The 16,572-nt window shown below is 46.1% G+C and overlaps 1 protein-coding gene across 6 annotated transcripts in view; it reads left to right on the forward strand.

Annotated features, from left to right (window-relative positions):
• SPECC1 (sperm antigen with calponin homology and coiled-coil domains 1) overlaps positions 1-16,572 on the forward strand; it is a gene marked incomplete at both ends in the record, with an annotated part of 188,287 nt that overhangs the window by 95,336 nt on the left and 76,379 nt on the right. For 4 of the 6 annotated variants that reach the window (XM_080713175.1, XM_080713177.1, XM_080713178.1 and 1 more), the window contains 3 exons: positions 7,070-7,277; positions 14,291-14,364; positions 14,732-14,937. In XM_080713175.1, the coding sequence (XP_080569301.1) occupies positions 7,070-7,277; positions 14,291-14,364; positions 14,732-14,937 (488 nt within the window). The remainder of the gene's footprint in view (positions 1-7,069; positions 7,278-14,290; positions 14,365-14,731; positions 14,938-16,572) is intronic. The other 2 variants (XM_080713174.1, XM_080713176.1) reach the window with 1 other exon arrangement.

The following is a 16,572-nucleotide window of genomic DNA, read 5'->3' on the forward strand; positions in this document are numbered from 1 at the left end:
GCTACTTAGTGAGGCTCTCGGCAACTTAGTGAGACCCTGTTTCCAAATAAAGTATAAAAATAGGTCTGGGAGTATAGCCTGGAGGTGGAAAAGCCTCTGGATTCCATCCCTAGTACCAACAAATAAATAAATAAATAAATACTAAAAAATCAGGCTGGGGGTGTAGCTCAGAGGTAGAATGCCCCTAGGTTCAATCTCCATCATCCCTCCCCCCAAAAATTATAGTGGAGACATTTACAGTGAAAACCTGATTGTCAAGAAATGTGGTTTTGCTTGATTTCTAGCCTGAGTACTGGAGAGTAAGGATTGGTTAGCCAGGTGGAGGGGTAAGGACTATAGGAACAGCCGGGAAAGAGAACATCAAGTCCTGAGGCCAGAAAGCCAGGCCCTTGAGAAAGGGACACATGTTTGTTGCCGCTGGAGTATGCAGGTGATCCCTGAAAGGGGACAGGAGGAACACCAGCCATTCAGGTAGAATTCCACCCTCAGGACAGTGGGAGTCTTGGAAGGACTTTTAGGAATAACAGCTCTGTTGAGGTGTAATTCAGAAAATGTACACGTCAGTAGTACTACTGTGTTCTCATGCTTTGTGCCGCCATCACCACAATCAGTTTTAGATAATTTTTATTGCCCCATAAAGAAACCTTGTACAACTTATTACTATAGCCCTCCCATGACCTCCCCCCTCCCAGCCCCAGGCAACCACTAATCTACTTTGTGACTGTGGATTTGCCTCTTCATGGAATCATACGCCACATGGCCTTGGTGTTGGGCCATTGACACTTAGTGTGCTTCTTTGAAGGTTATCCCTATGGTAGCATGTATTGGTATGTATGTACGTGTGTGTGTGTGTGTGTGTGTGTGTGTGTGTGTGTTATTTTGGGGAGTGAACCCAGGGGCATTCTACTTCCGGGCTACACCCCCAGCCATTTATTTATTTATTTATTTATTTATTTATTTATTTATTTATTTATTTATTTATTGTGGTACTGGGGTTCCTGGAAGCCCTTCTAACTCCGGGCTACACTCCCAGACCTATTTTTTTATATTTTTGAAACAGGACCTCTTACGCCAGCATGGCTGGCTTCGAACCTGCGCGATCCTCCTGTCTCCACCTCCCAAGCGCGGGGATTACAAGTGTGCGCCACCACGCCCGGCAATATATATAGCTTTTTGAGGACCTGCCAAAGTGCTTTTCAAAGTGACACACCGCTTACATCCCCGCCAGCCGTGCAGGGCTTCTGCTCTCTGCACTTGCTCAGTGCACTTGCTGTTACCTTTTCTTGCTTTAGCCAGCCAGCGGATGTGAAGCAGTGTTCCTTGTGGTTTGATTTGTTCTTATCTCCTTTGGAGCAATATCAACTTAAATCCTTTGCCCATTGTGAAGTCATTTTGCTTGTCTTATTGTCGAATTCTACGAATTCTTTATGTATTCTGGCTACTAATCCCTTTCTCACTAGAGACAGGATTTGTAAATATTTTCTTCCCTTCTGTGTATTATCTTTTCACTCTCTGACAGTGACCTTCGAGGCACATTTGTGTGTGTGTGTGTGTGTGTGTGTGTGTGTGTGTGTGTGTGTGTCTGAGGGTAGAACCCAGGGGCATTTGACTTCTGAGCTACACCCCCTGCCCTATTTTTTTATTCTTTATTTTGAAACAAATTTTGTTGTTGCTGCTATTATTATTATTATTATTATTATTATTATTATTACGATACTGGGGATTGAACCCAGAGGCATGCAGGCATGCAACCTCTGAGCTATGCCTGCAGTCCTTTTTTTTTTTTTTTTTTTTTTTTTGCGGTACTGGGGATGGAACCAGGGTCTTTTTATTTTTGAAACAGGGTTTAACTGAATTGCGAAGGGCCTCGCTAAGTAGCTGAGGCTGTCCGCAAACCACGATCCTCTAGTCTTAGCCTCTCAAATGCTGGGATTACAAGCGTGTGCCACCATGCCCAGCCTGTGGCCCTATTTTTTATTCTTTATTTTGGTGCAGGGTCTCACTAAGTTGCAGAGGGCCTCACTAAGTAGCTGAGGCTGGCTTTGAACATGTAATCCTCCTGTCTCAGCCTCCCAAGTCCTGGGATTACAAGTGTATGCCACCATGCCCAGATAGAAATTTTATTTTTTATTTTTTTATCTTTTTTTGTCGTGCTGGGGATTGAACCCAAGGGCATTCTACCTCTGAGCAACACCCAGCCTGATTCATTCATTCATTCTTTCTTCTTTCTTTTCTTTCTTTCTAGCCCTGGGAATGGAACCCAGGGTATTTTACCTTCGAGCTACACCCTTATCCCTATTTTTTTTTTTTCTTTATTTGGAAGTAGGTTCTCACTGAGTTGTAAAGGGCCTAAGGGCTGTCCACGAAACATGATCTTCCTGTCTCAGCCTCCCAAATGTTGGGATTATAAACGTGTGCCACCATGCCCAGCCCCCTAGCTTGATTTTTATTTTTTATTTTTGAAACAGGGTCTTACTAAGTTGCAGAGGGCCTAAAGTAACTGAGGCTGGCCACAAACGGGATTCTCCTGTCTCGCCTCCCAAGTACTGGGATTATAAGCATGTGCCACCACGCCCAGCTTGATCTGAGGAGGTTTAATAAGGGAGTTAAGGAATCACATTTGTGGTTAAGAAACACTACTTTGGCCAGGCCTAATGCTGCATGATTGTAATCCCAGTACTGGGGAGTCTGAGACAGGAGGATCACAGGTTCGAGGACAGCCTCAGCAAGTAGTGAGATTCTCAACCTAGTGAGACTCTGTTTCAAGATAGAAATAACCAGGTGGAGGTGTAAGTCAGAGGTAGAATGCTCCTAGGTTCAAAGCCCAGTGCCCCCCCCCAAAAAAAGATTACTTTGTCCAGAGTTAGGTGAGAAGAATGAAGGCCTGAACAGGGCAGGATAGAGGGAGGACGAGGTTTGACGGACGTTTGGAGCTGGGCGTGGTGGCACATGCCTGTCATCGCAGTACTCGGCTTTATACCCGCTAAGTTGCCGAGGCTGGCCTGGAACCTGAGATCCTCCTGTCTCGGCCTCCCCAGTGCTGGGATGACAGATGCGCTCCTTACCCCGGCTGACATTCTCTGTTCTGGGGCCAGCTTGTGTAGGATGGCGCTTGGTTCTTAACTGATCTCCGGCTTGAGCTCTTTGGTGTTTATCACAGTAGCCGAAGAGAGCTATGTGGGTGCATCTCGCAAAGATCTTTATTCACTACAGTCAAACCATCATGGCCAGTTCCTCATTTCCCTGAGAGGAGCATCTGGCTCAATCTGTGGCAGCCCAGTGCCCTCGGATGTCTGCAGTGGTGGGGTGCACCCAAGGCTCCCAGCGACTGAAGCCTGCCCGCCTTTCCCAGCTGCTGGGAAGCTGTGGCCACCGGCTGTTGCCACCTGAAGGCCCCTCCAGGGGTTCACCCTGCCTGCCATCCCCAGGGCTCAGCCATCAGGAAGATAAAGGGCCAGGCCTGGCTTCCTTCTGGGGCAGCTGAAAGCCATCCAGGAGTAGAGCTCGCTGGGGGATTAGAGCCTTTGTGACAGCCTCGCAGTTCTCCTTCTGCCAGATGGTCCTGCAGGGAGCCCCAGGGCCCTTCTCTGTGCTAGCAAACTGCCCTGCACACCTCCAAGTCCAGGTGTTTCCTGGGAAGCCGGCCTGTGATGGGGTCTTTCCTCAAGTTGAGAGTCTGATGGGCTGACTGGGTGCAGAGGCAGTGGCACTTGCTGAGGTTCCAGGCCAATGTGATCACGTAGCTGCTCTGAGCCTTGCCCTGGGACCACGGGGATTGTCAGCACACCAGGAATGGCTTATGATGGTCTCCCTCCGGGAGACCTGATGTTCCTGAGAAATTCCTTTGAATCTGTTTGTAATGCAATCCTACCAACCCCATTTTTGAAGAAGTTGATTTTCAAAGATAAGGGGTATGTGGAATGCATGAAACTGATTACTCATTTTAAGGAAAACATTGAAAATCACTTTGCTGGGTGTTTGATAGTGTAATTGCTAAGCTAGTAAAGCTAAAATTAAAGAAAATGTCTGCATTGCAGTTATTAAATGCCTATAATCCCAGCACTCAGGAGGCTGAGACAGGAGGATCTCAGGTTTAAGTTAGCCTCAGCAACATAGACCCTGTTTCAAAATAGAAAATAAAATAGGGCTAGGGAGTAGCTCAGAGGTAGAATGACTCTGGGTTAAATCCTCAGTAAAACAACAACAACAACAACAAAAACAGAAGCAGGCATGGTGGCACATACCTGTAATCCCAGGACTTGGGAGGCTGAGGCAGAAAGAACAAAGGTTCTAGACCAGCCTCAGCAATTTTGTGAGACTCTCAGCACCCGAGTGAGATCCTGATTCAAAACAAAAAATGAAAAGGGCTGGGGATGTAGCTCAGAGGTAGAATGTCCCTGGGTTCAGTCCCCAGTAAAACTCACGCACACACACACACACACACACACACACACACACACACACACCAGCAATGCAAAAAAACAGTCATGAAAATGTAGGGTTTTGATCTCAGCTCCTTGATAGGCTGGGTTATTATTTTTAATGATTTAATTTCTCCCTTCATTAATCTGTAAATAGACTATAAAAACACTTGTCTGTTACCTAGCAAGTCCCTGTGGAAAAAAGTAGTGAAGCTACTTAAAGTTTCCTGGGTTTTCACCCTCTCTCACTCCCTCATTCTCTCCCTCTTTTTTCTTTCCTTCAAGTAGCTTTCTGGAATATACTGTTAAGCTTGGGAGAATTACTCCAAAACTAAGAAGGAAGATGTGATGTGGAGCGTGCTTTTGTCTGCAGACCCCAGCATCTGCACATGCCTGTCACCGTGGTCCCTCCCCAGGCCCGGTCTCCTCTGTTCAGTATCTGTGGTCTTGATGAGCCTGCACTTGGGAACTAACGGGTCCTTGCAGCATCTGGGGGCCAGCAGCCCCGACTACACTCAGAGAACTTCCTTAGGGGGCGCAGCGGTCCCAGCCAATTGTACTCATATCATGGGGTCTGCCCGAGGATGCTCTGCAGAAGGCCATGGGCTGCCTCACCGTGTGCCAGGCTCAAAGCCGCCGCCCTCACTGCTTTTTAGGTGCTTTTGGACATCAGTTCTCTAAGGCCTAAAATGCAGTGCCTCAGCCAGGCTCAGTGGCGTGTGCCTGCCATCCCCGTACTTGGGAGGCTGAGATGGGAGGATCTCAGGTTTGAGAACGGTTCATCAAATTCATTACATGCCTCTTCTGCGTTTGACACTGTGCGGGCACACAAGGTCCCTGTCCCCATAGTGTTCAAAATGTAATTGGAAATAAATTTATTGTATATAGAAGTCCCCCAGACTAGGATAAAAGAAAAGAAAAACTGGGGAAGAAATCTGTTAGGTATTGAGCTTAGATTACCTGGTAAATATACAGCTATTTAAGAACAGTCATCAAAAAATAACCCCGTAGAAAAGGAATAGTGATGTTCATTGCATTGTCGTTCATAGTCAAAAAATAATTAATGTAGGCAGACAGGAAAATTAAAATGATGACCTGGTGTGATGTGTATCAGTGTGGACACGTCTCTGAAACATAATCACATCACAGGCATATAGTAAGCACAGCATAGTCTAGGATAAAGCATTTTACATGTTATATACTGCAGTATTATACAGTATACTGATAAACTATAATATATGTGTCATTTGTGTAAAAATTTTAAAATACCCAAAACAGTACTGTGTGCTGTCTCTGTACATGTATCCTAAAAGTGGAAAACCCCTCAGGGAATCACTGAATATCAGTTTGAGGATGCTGCTTACCTCTCCCTGAGGTAGAAAGGAAGGTCGAGGTGTAAATAGATCTTATTAAGGTAAAGACAATTAGTAAGTGTGACAAAGTGTGTCTGGGTGCAGGCTTATCGCATAGTTTTGGGTGCTTTTCTGTGTTAACTATCAACGTGAGCCAGGCACGGAGGCACATGACTATAATCTCAGTACTTGGGTGGCTGAGATAGGAGGATCACATTCAAGGCCGGACTCAGACCTTTAGTGAGATCCTCACTCAGCAACTTAGACGCTGTTTTAAAATAAAAAGCAAAAACGGCTGGGAGAATATCTTGGAGGTAAAATGCATCAGGGTTCAATCCCTAGTACAAAAAAAACCAACCAAACAAACAAAAACAAAGAAAGGCCGGGCATGGTGTCGCAAGCTTGTAATCCCCGCGCTTAGGAGGCAGAGACAGGAGGATCACGCAGGTTCGAAGCCAGCCGCTCTGGCTTAAGAGACCCTGTTTCCAAATAAAAAAGTATAGCCGGATGTGGTGGCGCACGCTTGTAATCCCCGTGCTTGGGAGGCTGAGACAGGAGGATCATCGCGCAGGTTCGAAGCCAGCCTCAGCTACTTAGTGAAGCCCTGTTGCTAAATAAAATAGGTCTGGGAGTGTAGCCCGGAGGAAGAAAGCCTCCGAGTTCCACCCCAGTACCACCAAAATAAATAAATTAATTAATTAATTAAATAAATAAAAAATATAAAATAGGTCTGGGAATGTAGCCCGGAGGTCGAAGGGAGGTCGAAGGGTTTCCAGGAACCCCAGTACCAACCAACCAACCAATAAACAAACAAAAAGTAGAAAGGAAGAGAAATAAAAGAAAAAAACACAAGTAGTTTAGGGCTGATGAGATGAGATGGGCACGTGCCATGTGGTGTCTCACCAGCAGAGGGCGCTGCTCCATAGCAGATGTGAGGAGAGAATGGCCAAGCCTGGCTTTTCTCCTGCAGGTGCAGTACAGCTTCTCTAGGAGAAACACGTTCTACCATGGTGTGGGAAAACAGGGTATTTAAGTACATGCTGCCTTATTTCTGCTTGGGAAAAGGGGCACAGAACCCAGCCATATTCATATTCTCTTTCACACACACACGCACGCACGCACGCACACACGCAGTTTCTATGAACTTTCATAGTCTTGGCAGTTTCTCAGGCTAAGAATTTAGGAAACAGCACATGCCAAGTGCATCCTTTGCTCTCTCATAAGTGAGTCTTGCTGCTGATTTATGGGGAGCTATTTTGTGGTTAAGCTGACAGGGAATCCTTTCTTTTGTTCTAGATGGAAAAAGATTACTCCTACCTGAAGGAGATCTGTGATCATCAAGCAGAACAACTGAGCAGAACCAGCCTAAAACTGCAAGAGAAAGCCTCCGAGAGTGATGCCGAGATCAAAGACATGAAAGAAACCATCTATGAGTTGGAAGATCAGGTGGAACAGCACCGGGCTGTCAAGTTGCACAACAATCAACTCATCAGTGAGTTAGAAAGTAGGTACCCACCTGTTGTATGTTTCATGCCCAGGTGAAATGTGCCACAGGCGTGAGCAGGAGGCATAAGAAATTGGTAATGTGGGGAAACCGTGAAAGAGTTCCTATGAACCTGTGTTAGCTGGAGTTTAAGAACAGTCTTTCTTTCCGGGCTCTATAATCCCTAAAGAGTAACAACACTTAAGAAACAACAAGATGGGCCCAGTAGCGCACACCTGTAATCGTAATACTTGGGAGGCTGAAACAAGAAGATCACGGGTGTGAGGCCAGCCTTTGCAACTTTGCCAGACTCTCAGTAACCTAGTGCGATCCTGTTTCAAAACAAATAAAATAGGGCTAGGGGCATGGTTCATAGGTAAACTGCCCCCGGATTCAATCCTCAGTACCACAAAATAAATAAATAAAATTAGGCTGGGACAGGAAAATCGTGGTTCCCGGACAGCCTCAGCTATTAGTGAGGCCCTTTGCAACTCATTGAAACCCTGTTTCAAAATAAAGAATAAAAAATAGGGCTGGGAGTGTAGCTCCAGGTAGAATATCCCTGGGTTCCATCCCTAGTACTGCAAAGAAAAAACCAAAAAAACAATAAAATCAATTAAATTAACACCACACACACACACACACACACACACACAGAAATGAAGAAGGACTGAGAGAGTAGTTTAGAGGAAAAACATCCTTAGGTTCAATCCCTCAGTGCCACAAAAAATAAAGAAAAAGAAAGAAAAAAAAACAGTCAATAATTTCTTAAATTGAGATGCAATCAGCTGGGCATGGTGGTACATGCCTGTAATCCCAGTAACTAGGGAGACCAAGACAGGAGGATCACTGGTTTGGAGCCAGGCCTCAGGAATTTAATGAGGCTCTTGGCAACTTGGTGAGATTCTGTTTCAAAATAAAATAATAAAGGGGGCTGGGGGTACACCTCAGAGGTAGAATGGACCTGGGTTCAATCCCAAGCAACAACAACAATAAAGATGGTCGACCCTGAATCACCACCGTAGGGCCACTGAGAGGAGGACCCTCCCTGTGCCTTTCAGACGTGCTCTGTGCGCTGTCTCCAGACGACCTTTGAATCCTCAGTGATGGTGTGACAGCTCACACAAACTTTTCCTGAGAATTGTCCCCAGGGTGCGAGAAGGATTTTCAGAGTGAATTGTTGAGCACAGCCATGGAGTTTGGGCAGTGTGTTGTCTTTTGGAGCTGATGACCTGGTAGAGAGCTGGATGACCGATGTTTAGAGTGGAACAAACAACACGTGCCTAAGGTCAAAGGGAGAAAACAGTTTCAGCACGTGTCCCATTGGTGGTAGGATATCAGATACCTGGTGGCTGTTGGCTGCTCGTCACTGGAAAGACATCAATATGTAGCTTTTTTATTTGTTTGCTTTGAATAGAAATATAATTTTTTTGTAGTACTGGGGATGAAATCCAGGGGCCTTCTACCTCCGGGCTATACTCCCAGACCTATTTTATATTTTATTTGGAAACAGAATCTCACTAAGTTGATGAGGCGGGCTTTGAACCTGTGCGATCCTCATGTCTCAGCCTCCCAAGCGAGTGGATTACAAGCGTGCGCCGCCACGCCCAGCTGAGATAGACATTTTTAAAACGGATTAAACATTTCTTGCCTTGTCCAAATGAGCCTTATCAAATTATCATATCATATGCATATTGCTTTTGTAAAAAAAGAATTCATATAGAATGCTTCTAACCTCACTAGCCTTTACTAAAAACAGCTTAGTTGCCTGAGAACTTCCCCAGCATGCACAGTCAGGCCTCACCGTCCACAGATCCTTTATTCATGTATTCACCTACTCCGTAAACTTTATTTCTAATCCCCAAATCAGTACTCACAGCACTTTCACAGTTATTTTTGGATGTGCACAGAAAGGTGAAACGTTTAGAGTCACCCAATACTTATGGTTCCCAACTGATACTACTCCGAGAGACCTGCCTTCTCGTCTCAGTTCTGACACCGTGTGTACAAGTGCCCTTTCACCGTGTACTTGGTGTCCTGCGCTTAGTGTTTCTGCGCTGGTTTGTGTTGATTCTCTGTAGCCACTCCCACGTGCGGGGCTGAAGGGTGGTGCATCCTCTCAGAGAGCGGTGGAGCGCTGTGATGGGCCTTCTCAGAGAAACCTGTGTTACAGAAACCTGGTTCAGACCTGAGTTTTCTGCTGGTGGGCTTGAGCTCAATGTTTACAGGTCGGCAATCCAGGGAATAGAAGAGCAACTTCGCTAATCCAAACTGAAAGCTGCTCTCGAAAGTACTACGTGATGTCTATAGTACATGATGCGGTGGTGGGAAAGACAGGAATTGTGAATTCAGGAGACAAAGACTAAAAAAAGTGTAGTGAACAGCATTGCTGTAACTTCAAAACCAAAGAAACTTACATCACATTGTCCAGGGTCAGGAAGGCATTCAGCTCTCCTCACTGCACACTGGTGAGGTGTGAGTAAAGTCAGATTTGCAGATGAAATGGGTTCTGCAGATGAGACTGCAGGAGAATTTTAAAATCACTTGTTTAAGCCGGGCGTGGCGGCGCACGCTTGTAATCCCCGCGCTTGGGAGGCTGAGACAGGAGGATCACACAGGTTCGAAGCCAGCCTCAGCTACTGAGTGAGGCTCTCAGCAACTTTGTGAGACCCTGTTTCCAAATAAAGTATAAAATAGGTCTGGGAGTATAGCCCAGAGGTAGAAAAGTCCCTGGGTTTCACCCCCAGTACCACCAAAAAAAAGAAAAAAGTCCCTGGGTTCCACCCCCAGTACCACAAAAAGAAAAAAAAAAGAAAAGAAAAGAAAAGAAAAAAGGCCCTGGGTTCCACCTCCAATACCACAAAAAAAAAAAAAAAATTACTTGAAGAGCCGGGTGTGGTGGCACACACCTGTAATCCATATACTTAGGAGACTGAGATAGAAGGATCACAAGTTCGAGGCCAACCATAGCAACTTAGTGAGACTGAACAAAGTAGTGAGACCCTGTTTCAAAATGAAAAAGGGCTGAGCACATAGCTCAGGTAAAATGCCTCTGGTTTCGATCCCCAGTATGAGCCAGGCATGGCGGCACATGCCTGTAATCCCTGTGCTTGGGGGGGCTGAGACATGAGGGTCACAGGTTCCAGGCCAACCTCAGCAACTTAGTGAGGCAATCAGCAACTCAGGGAGACCATAGTTCAAATAAAAAATAAAATAGGACTGAGGGTATAGCTCAGAGATAGACCGCTCCTGGGTTCAATCCCTAGTACCACCAAAAAAAAAAAAAAAAAAGGTCCTCAATACCAAATAATATACCTGCTCAGTATTATAAAGAAGGGAGGGGGAGCAGGTTTCTGATGCTGCCGGGACTGGCTTGTTTTACACTGGCATTGTCAAAAATTCTTTTGGTGCAAAGGGTGTTTTTAGCTAATGAAAACTGTCGTGACCAGAGGATCAGGGGAACCCAACTCTTTATTTCCCCTAGGAGCAACAGTTTAGTATTGGCTAGTTGAGTGAGTATGGTGACTTGATGTAACTACCACAAATAATGAGAATTGGCTGTTTCTTTACTTTACAAATGGTTAGTGTCATGGTGACAGTGCCCTGTTTTAGTCTTCATTAGACTTGGTGATCTGCAGTAGAAATATATATATATATATATATATAATTTTTTTTTTTTTGTCGGGTATGGGATGGAACCCAGGGACATTTGACCTCCGAGCTACACCCCCTGCCCTGCCCTATTTTTTATTATTTATTTTGAAACCGGGTCTCACTAAGTTGCAGAGGGCCTCATTAAGTAGTAGCCGAGGCTCTCCGCGAACCACGATCCTCCAGTCTCAGCCTCCCGAATGCTGGGATTACAAGCGTGCGCCACCACGCTCAGCCTAGAATTATAGAATGTTAATACTCAGTGCCACCCAGGCTCCATGGTTATGCTTGAGGATACTATTAAACACCTGTATAAGAGCCACACATGGTGATACACGCTTGCAATCCCAGCATTGGGGAAGCTGAAACCGGAGTATTGAGGTTCGAGGACAGCCTCAGCTACTTAGCGAGGCCCTTTGCAACTCAGTGAGACCCTGTTTCAAAAATAAAAAGACTAGCCGGGCGTGGTGGCGCACACTTCTATTCCCCGCGCTTGGGCAGTGGAGACAGGAGGATCATGCTGGTTCGAAGCCAGCCTCGCTGGCTTAAGAGACCCTGTTTCCAAATAAAAATATAAAAAATAGGTCTGAGAGTGTAGCCCGGAGGTAGAAGGGTTTCCAGGAACCCCAGTACCATAAATAAGTAAGTAAGTAAATAAATAAATAAATAAATAAATAAATAAATAAATAAACAAACAAACAAACTAAAAAATAGGGCTGGGGATTTAGCTCAGAGATACAATGCCCCTGGGTTCCATCCCTAGTACTGCAAAAACAAAAACAGCAAGAGCCAGGTATGATGGGGCATGCCTGTAATTCCAGCACTTGGGAGGCTGAGACTGGAGGTTTGCAGGTTCAAGGACAGCCTAACTTAGAGATGCCCTTAGCAACTTTGTGAGACCCTGTTTCAAAATAAAGAGTTAAGTAGGGTAGTGTAGCTTAAATAGAACACCCCTATGTACTGGTTCATATGCAGTACAAAAAACAACAACAAAAGAAAACTGGACAGCTTCATAAATGTGTATTCCCAAACACAGCATCACCTTCAAAATGAATAAAGTCAAAGGAGATGAGTCCTACTTTGTTTTTGTAATATGTTGTTGTTGAGAATATGGTTATAATGTCCATAAATCCTCAAGAGTCAGCCCAGACACACCAAGGAAACCAGTGTATAATTAATGTCCAGAGCAAATTTCAGGCCCACCCCAGTGGTTACATTATAATACATCCAAGACTGAAAATAACACAGACCATCTTTTGAGAAGCTTTTAAACTTCTGTTAGGAATATTGAGGTGTTATTAAGAGAGCTTCTTGTTAGGAGAACCAGGATGGCTCAAATCCAGCCTTAGACTAATTACCCCTTCCCACAAACTCCTTGAGAGAAACACAGAAGTATATGAAGACGTGAAGGAGGGCTTTCTCACCCTGCATCACCAATCAATACTAACACTCAGGCCCCATGCGCTGATCCAGCACTGCTGGGGTAGGATACCACCAGAAGGATTTTATTTATTTTTGATACTGGAGATTGAACCCAGGGGTGTTCTACCTCTGAGCTACAACTCCAGCCCTATTTTATTTTTTACTTTATTTTTTATTTTATTTTATTTATTTATTTATTTATTTTTTTGCAGTACTGGGGATGGAACCCAGGAGCATTCTACCTCCGAGCTATATCCACAGCCCTATTTTTTATTCTTTACTTTGAAACAGGGTCTCATTGAGTAGCAAAAAGCCTCACTAAGTAGTAGCTGAGGCTTGCGCCGCGATCCTCCTGTCTCAGCCTCCCGAATCCTGGGATTACAAGTGTGCACCACCACGCCCGGCTTGTTTGTTATTTTAAGACAGGGTCTCACCAAGTTGCTGAGGGTCTTACTAAATTGCCAAGACTGGCTGCAAATCTACAATCCTCCTGTCCTAGCCTCCCAAGTACTAGGCTTACAGGCATCCGCTGCCACGCCTGGCTGACCATAAGGGTTCCCCCCCCTCTGGTGACTCATATCTTTAATAGACAACTACAGCTTTAGAGTAGAGGAACCGTTTGGGAGTTTTAACTAGAGAATTCACATGATGAAATTTAATCTTAAATGGCTCTGACAGCAATAGGAAGGGAATTGGAGACAGGGAGAAGCAGGGATGAAAGTTGTTAATTAGAAAGAGGTGGCTGTGCCACGGGTGGAACCACTGGAGTATGCCCAAACCCAGGCTCTGTCAGTGCGTGGAGCGCCTGAGCTGGTGGGTCTCTAGCCAGGGCATTGTACCATGCATGCTTCTGAGGTTTAACCGTAATTAAGAACTGCAACCCTAGAAACGGGTGTCAAAGTCACCAGTCATATCCTCTGTGGCACAGAAACCCTTTCTCAACCTCTCAGAGATCAGGCCGTTCAGAACAATTGCGTGTGAATAGCAGGGAGGTCCAGCGCAAGTGTTTAAGCACAAGTGGCCGTGGCAGTCTTCTCCCATAATGCTCCCTGCTGGTCCAGCTCATGTTCCCAGGAACATCCTGAATAAGCACCGCCTACTTCTCACAACAGTCTGCTCCCTGTCTTGGCAAAGCCACCTCCTGCCAGCTCCCATTTACAGGGTGCTAAAACCCAAATTTAGAACTGGGCGTGGTGGCACATGCTTGTAATCCCAGTACTTGGGAGGCTGAGACTGGAGGATCCAGGTTCGTGGCCAGCCTCAGCTACTTAGGCCCTCTTCAACTTAGTGAGACCTTATTTCAAAATAAAGAATAAAAATTAGGGCTGGGGATATAACTCAGAGGTAGAATGCCTCTGGGTTCCATCCCCAGTACACAAAAATAAGATAAAATAAAATACCCCACAATTTATTTTATTTTATTTTATTTTATTTTTGCGGGTCTGGGGATGGAACCCAGAGGCATTTGACCTCCGAGCTACACACCCTGCCCGATTTTTTTTTTTTTTTAAACAGTCTCACTGAGTTGCAGAGGGTCTCACTAAGCAGCTGAGGCTGTCCACGAACCACGATCCTCTGGTCTCAGCCTCCCGAATGCTAGGATTACAAGCGTGCGCCACCACACCTGGCTCCACAAAATTTTGTTGTGCTACGGGGGATTAAGCCTAGAGGCATTCTACCTTCAAACAATACCCCGAGCCTTCTTTTTTATTTTTCAAACAGGGTCTCACTAAGTTGCAGAAGGCCTCATTAAGTAGCGGGGTCTGGACGTGAACCTGCGATCCTTCTGTCTCAACCTTCCAAGTACTGGGATTACAAGCGTGCACCACCACGCCTGCCTAAAATCTTAATTTAGAGTAGAAGGGATGCATTCACGGCCCCGTGTGGCCTCTGGACCTGGTCCCTTTGCTACACAGGATGTCACGAGTATTTCAACTGCTGTCTGAACCTTTTACTTGCAGGCAGCGTAGTCAAGCTGGAGGAGCAGAAGTCGGAGCTGGAGCGGCAGCTGAAGACCCTGACCAAGCAGATCAAGGCGAGTGTGGCTGCTGAGTGTGGCGCTTGCAGACCTGGCGCCGCTCTTCCAGCTTTGGTTCAGAAGCCACAAGGAAATGCTGATCGCTTTCTAGCTTTCTCTGTCATGCACATTTCAATGCTGTGACACTGAACCGTATGTTCTGGTTGGCAGGCAGTGAAATTAAAGCCATGGTTGGGTTTTAGGGTGAAGACCTCTGTGACTGGAGGTAGAATTTCCCCCTGGGCCTCCCTAGATGTGAGACACCCTTGAAGCAGATCCTCCCTGCCGGCCACTGACTCGCAGAGACACCCCACGGGAGCTGGGGCCCTGCCCAGCTGCCGGCCCCAGCAGGCCTCTCACTCATGTGTGGACTCTGCACTTTCAGGAGGAGACCGAGGAATGGAGGCGGTTCCAAGCGGACCTGCAGACTGCAGTGGTGGTGGCCAACGACATCAAGTGCGAGGCCCAGCAGGAGCTGCGCACGGTGAAGAGGAGGCTGCTGGAGGAGGAGGAGAAGAACGCCAGGCTGCAGAAGGAGCTGGGGGACATGCAGGGCCACAGCAGGTGTGTCACGGGCAGAGCCACACCTCCGTGGGTGACGGGCACCTGAACAGTGCTTCGGCTTCTCGCTCACCAGTGTGCCTGGGGCTGCGTCCTGGGGAGACAGGACACTGTGTCTCTCTGTGCCAGGTTCCAGTGTTTCTCTTCTAGGATCACTCTACCATTAACACTGCCACCTCACACCTAGGAACATTCCATCCAGGGCTCAGTCACTGCCATCCTTTGGCGTAAGAGTTGAGGAAGCTCTTCACTTATGCATGTAGGAAGGATCTAGCCCAATATCCTCGTAGGGTTAAGAATAGGAGCGAGGTCAAGGATGCCCATCAACTCCTAGCAGTTAGTAAGATAGAAGACCTTACACTCTTAGGTACTAACTTGCCTATCTTCTGCACTGGGAAAAGCTGGACTTATTCCCAAGGGGAATCGCCACCAGATAAAGCACTCATTCTTGGTTGCTCAGAGACCTGCTTCCTGTGCCACCCTCGCAGTCTGTTTCAAAACAGGCCTTGACATAACCCTCTTTATTAAAAAGGGCAAGTGTGAACAAACTGGCAAGGAGAACAAACTGGGCCTCTGCCTACCTTTCCCTTCTGTTCTGGGGTGGGTGGGGTCCACACAGAGCATTAGCCCAGAGGCTCTGCTCAACAGGAAGGTATTCCAGCCAGTGTGGTGGCACACGCCTGTCATTTCAAGTACTTGGGAGGCTAAGACAGGAGGATGACAGGTTTGAGGCCAGTCACAGCAACGCAGTGAGGCCCTTTTTCAAAATAAAAAGTAAAATAGTGCTAGGGGTGTAGCTCAGAGGTAGAACACCCATGAGTTCAATCCCTAGTATCAAAATTTTTAAAAAAAGTATTTCTAAGGTGAGCCCTAAGTTTATTATCACGTGAAATTTAGAGGGAGATTCCAGATAAGATTATGAGCAGAACTCCAGGCTTTCATTAATGCCATGTTATCTTTCCCCAGTCAGAAGTCAGTGTCCTTTACTTCGAGATCCTGGATGTTAGGAAGTTATTTGGAATTTTTAGATGTCTCTCCAATATAAAATGACACCTTTGAAATCAAATATAGGTGGGTTGTGAGTTTGGGTCTACATGGCTTGCCCTAATCTTTGTGTATTTTCCAGGATCAGAAGGGCTGTTGGTTGGCTTACTTCTGAGCCTTAGGCGCTAATGTTCTCTGATCATGAGTTTCATGACATTGAGAAGAGTGGATTTCTTCTCAGAAGTCCGATTTGATTTTCCTGTCAAACCCGCTTCAATGACTTCCTCATTCCTTTGCTGATGACTTTTATATAAAGTGGTCTCCAGGAAAAGATCAGTATGTCCAGTCCACACTTCAGTCTTGGAAACGCTAGATCATTGCCTTACAGCCACACCTCCACCTCTGGCCACCAGCGAGGTGGCTGTTCAGTGAAGGCAGGAGAGTGGGAGGAGGAGATTCCCATCAGGACCGAAGCGCCCTTCCACTTTGCTTTGGTGTCTGCGTTTGTCTCTTTGTCTTGCTTCCACACTGTATGTCTTTGCAAGAGGAACAAGTCATAACCTGAGTTTTTGTGGTGGTCCTGAGTAGGTTATTGTATGAGATGTTGCTTTTGTTACACAGATACTAAGATAAAAGGCTTGCGTTCTAATGTCATAGGAAATCTCTCTGGTGTCTCGACAG

Source organism: Muscardinus avellanarius (assembly GCF_963383645.1).
Source record: "Muscardinus avellanarius genome assembly, chromosome: 16".
NCBI classification, from domain to species: domain Eukaryota; kingdom Metazoa; phylum Chordata; class Mammalia; order Rodentia; family Gliridae; genus Muscardinus; species Muscardinus avellanarius.